This window comes from Phytophthora parasitica, assembly GCF_000247585.1.
Source record: "Phytophthora parasitica INRA-310 unplaced genomic scaffold supercont2.2, whole genome shotgun sequence".
In the NCBI taxonomy this organism is placed as follows: Eukaryota; Oomycota; class Peronosporomycetes; order Peronosporales; family Peronosporaceae; genus Phytophthora; species Phytophthora nicotianae.
Genome location: NW_008648988.1, coordinates 1,569,181 through 1,571,028, shown reverse-complemented (window position 1 = coordinate 1,571,028; position 1,848 = coordinate 1,569,181). Strand labels below are relative to the sequence as shown.

The 1,848-nt window shown below is 50.3% G+C and overlaps 1 protein-coding gene across 1 annotated transcript; it reads right to left on the bottom strand.

The window, feature by feature from the left end:
* Positions 1-675: 675 nt before the first annotated feature.
* On the bottom strand, positions 676-816 carry PPTG_02541 (hypothetical protein; the record flags this gene model as incomplete). The annotated part of the gene is made up of 1 exon (XM_008893665.1): positions 676-816. The coding sequence occupies one exon, from the start codon at positions 814-816 to the stop codon at positions 676-678; it is 141 nt and encodes a 46-aa protein (XP_008891913.1).
* Between the last annotated feature and the right edge of the window lie 1,032 nt (positions 817-1,848).

Sequence of the window (1,848 nt, the reverse complement as noted above, 5' to 3'; positions counted from 1 at the left end):
AAAAGTGGCTGTTCACATTTCTTCCATCGCTTCTCCACACATTCAATGAGCTGCTTGCTGTACTGTGGGGCTTGCTTGAATCCTGCAAAAATGTCGGCATATGACTTGATGACATCGCCGAGTGTATTTTCATCGCGCTGCAATCGGTATGAAGCCAATGAAAGAGGAGCAATTACGCGCTCTACTCGTTTCAGATCGCTCCAAAAGTAATCTTTAAGGAACACCGCCAAATCGCGGGGGAAATCGTCATCTTCGTGACACTGCCGAGCTAGCATTTCTAATGCTGATTTTACGCGCGATAGGGAAGCAAAACACGCTTGCATCGAATTCCACCGCGTCACGCATAACGAGCACAAGCTCAACTCATACCCGTACATCTTGTTCATCAAATTTCTGGCACGTCTTAACCACTTGACCGAGTTATTCACCGCGTTCACAGCTGCAGAAGCTTCCCGTGTTATCTGGGAAAAGGACGTTTTGAGAACGTCTTTCACTAGGTTGTTGATGTCATGAGCAAAGCAGAAAATGAAGGAAATTTTAGGCCACCGAAGTGAGAGAATCTGTCGTGCTCGGCGGCATTGACCAGCATCATCTGTGATCATGCATCCAACGTTCCAATCTTCCGCTATGGCCTGCTCAAGAATAGGCTCTAGTTGAACAGCGATAGCAATACCGTCATGTCGATCTCCGTCTTCGTGAACACCAAAGCGGAGAGATTTCCCAAAGAGCGTCAAAATGGATCCGGTTATGTGTTCCCTGCGCACATTTTGCCAACCGTCCGATACGAAAATTGACCCGCGCACCTTCGGTTTGCATTTCTCGCAAAGCGCTGGCATTTTTGTCGTAGCAACGTCTGGCATGTTCGTCAAGCAAGCGCCCACCAAGAACTCGTCGCGACGGCAAAATGTTGTTTAAACCGGGACAGATCAGATCAAAGAAATATCGTACCGAGGGCTGCTCAATCAGCCTGTCCGAAAGGTGATTAGCAGCGTGAATTTCGACGAGCGCTCGTTCAATTCTTCAGATATCCTCTCTGGAAAACTGACGAGGGGCTGGTTTGTTAGCCAGTACTAGAGTTTGCTACCTCGCGACTTGTGTGTCTCTTTCAGAAAGAGATAAAGCACGAGCGACACGCTTACGAGGATGCCCGTTGTCCTCCGTTTCAGCGTCAATAGCGTTTCGTAAGCGCTTCTTTCCAAGTACACTAGGCTGGGGGTGAACGTACTAGCACAGATCGCTCTGGGTTTGGGCTCTCGTCTTCCACATCGCCAAGCGAGTATCTTAACCGCTTGCGACCAGTCCCCGGTGCCTTTTGTGACGCATAGTACTCAGGAGTATCGCTGAGCGCGGATTCATAGGATCTTGGGCGCTTGGATCCAGACAACGGCGTCACCCCGACCAGCGATTGTGAATCCTTGTAGTTACTGCAGTTCTTCAAGTGGTTGAGATAGTTCCGCGCTCTTCCTTGAATAAGCGATGGAGGATCGCTTCTGTCACCGAAGCTGTGGGCGTTGCTACAGTGCTTGCAGAAGACAAACTTGTAGCCTTTTGCAGGGGTTATCCCTTCGGCTTCGTAGAACTGGCCTCGCTCGAGCACACTCGGGCACACTCGGGCGTCCTGTGTGGCGCATGCTCAATTGTGCCTTGACTCCTGCCTTGGGTTTTGGGAAGTGTGCGATCTCCTTCGGCTCGGACCTTGAAGTTTGTGCGCTCCTTTAAGATCTTGCACGCGCAGTTTGGATTTTCAAATCGTGGCTCCAGGTCCGCAAATCACAACCTGTCAGACTAAATGGCTGTCGGTGCCCTCATAATCTAATTAAGCCAATGGCCTGGCCGAATGGGCCTGGC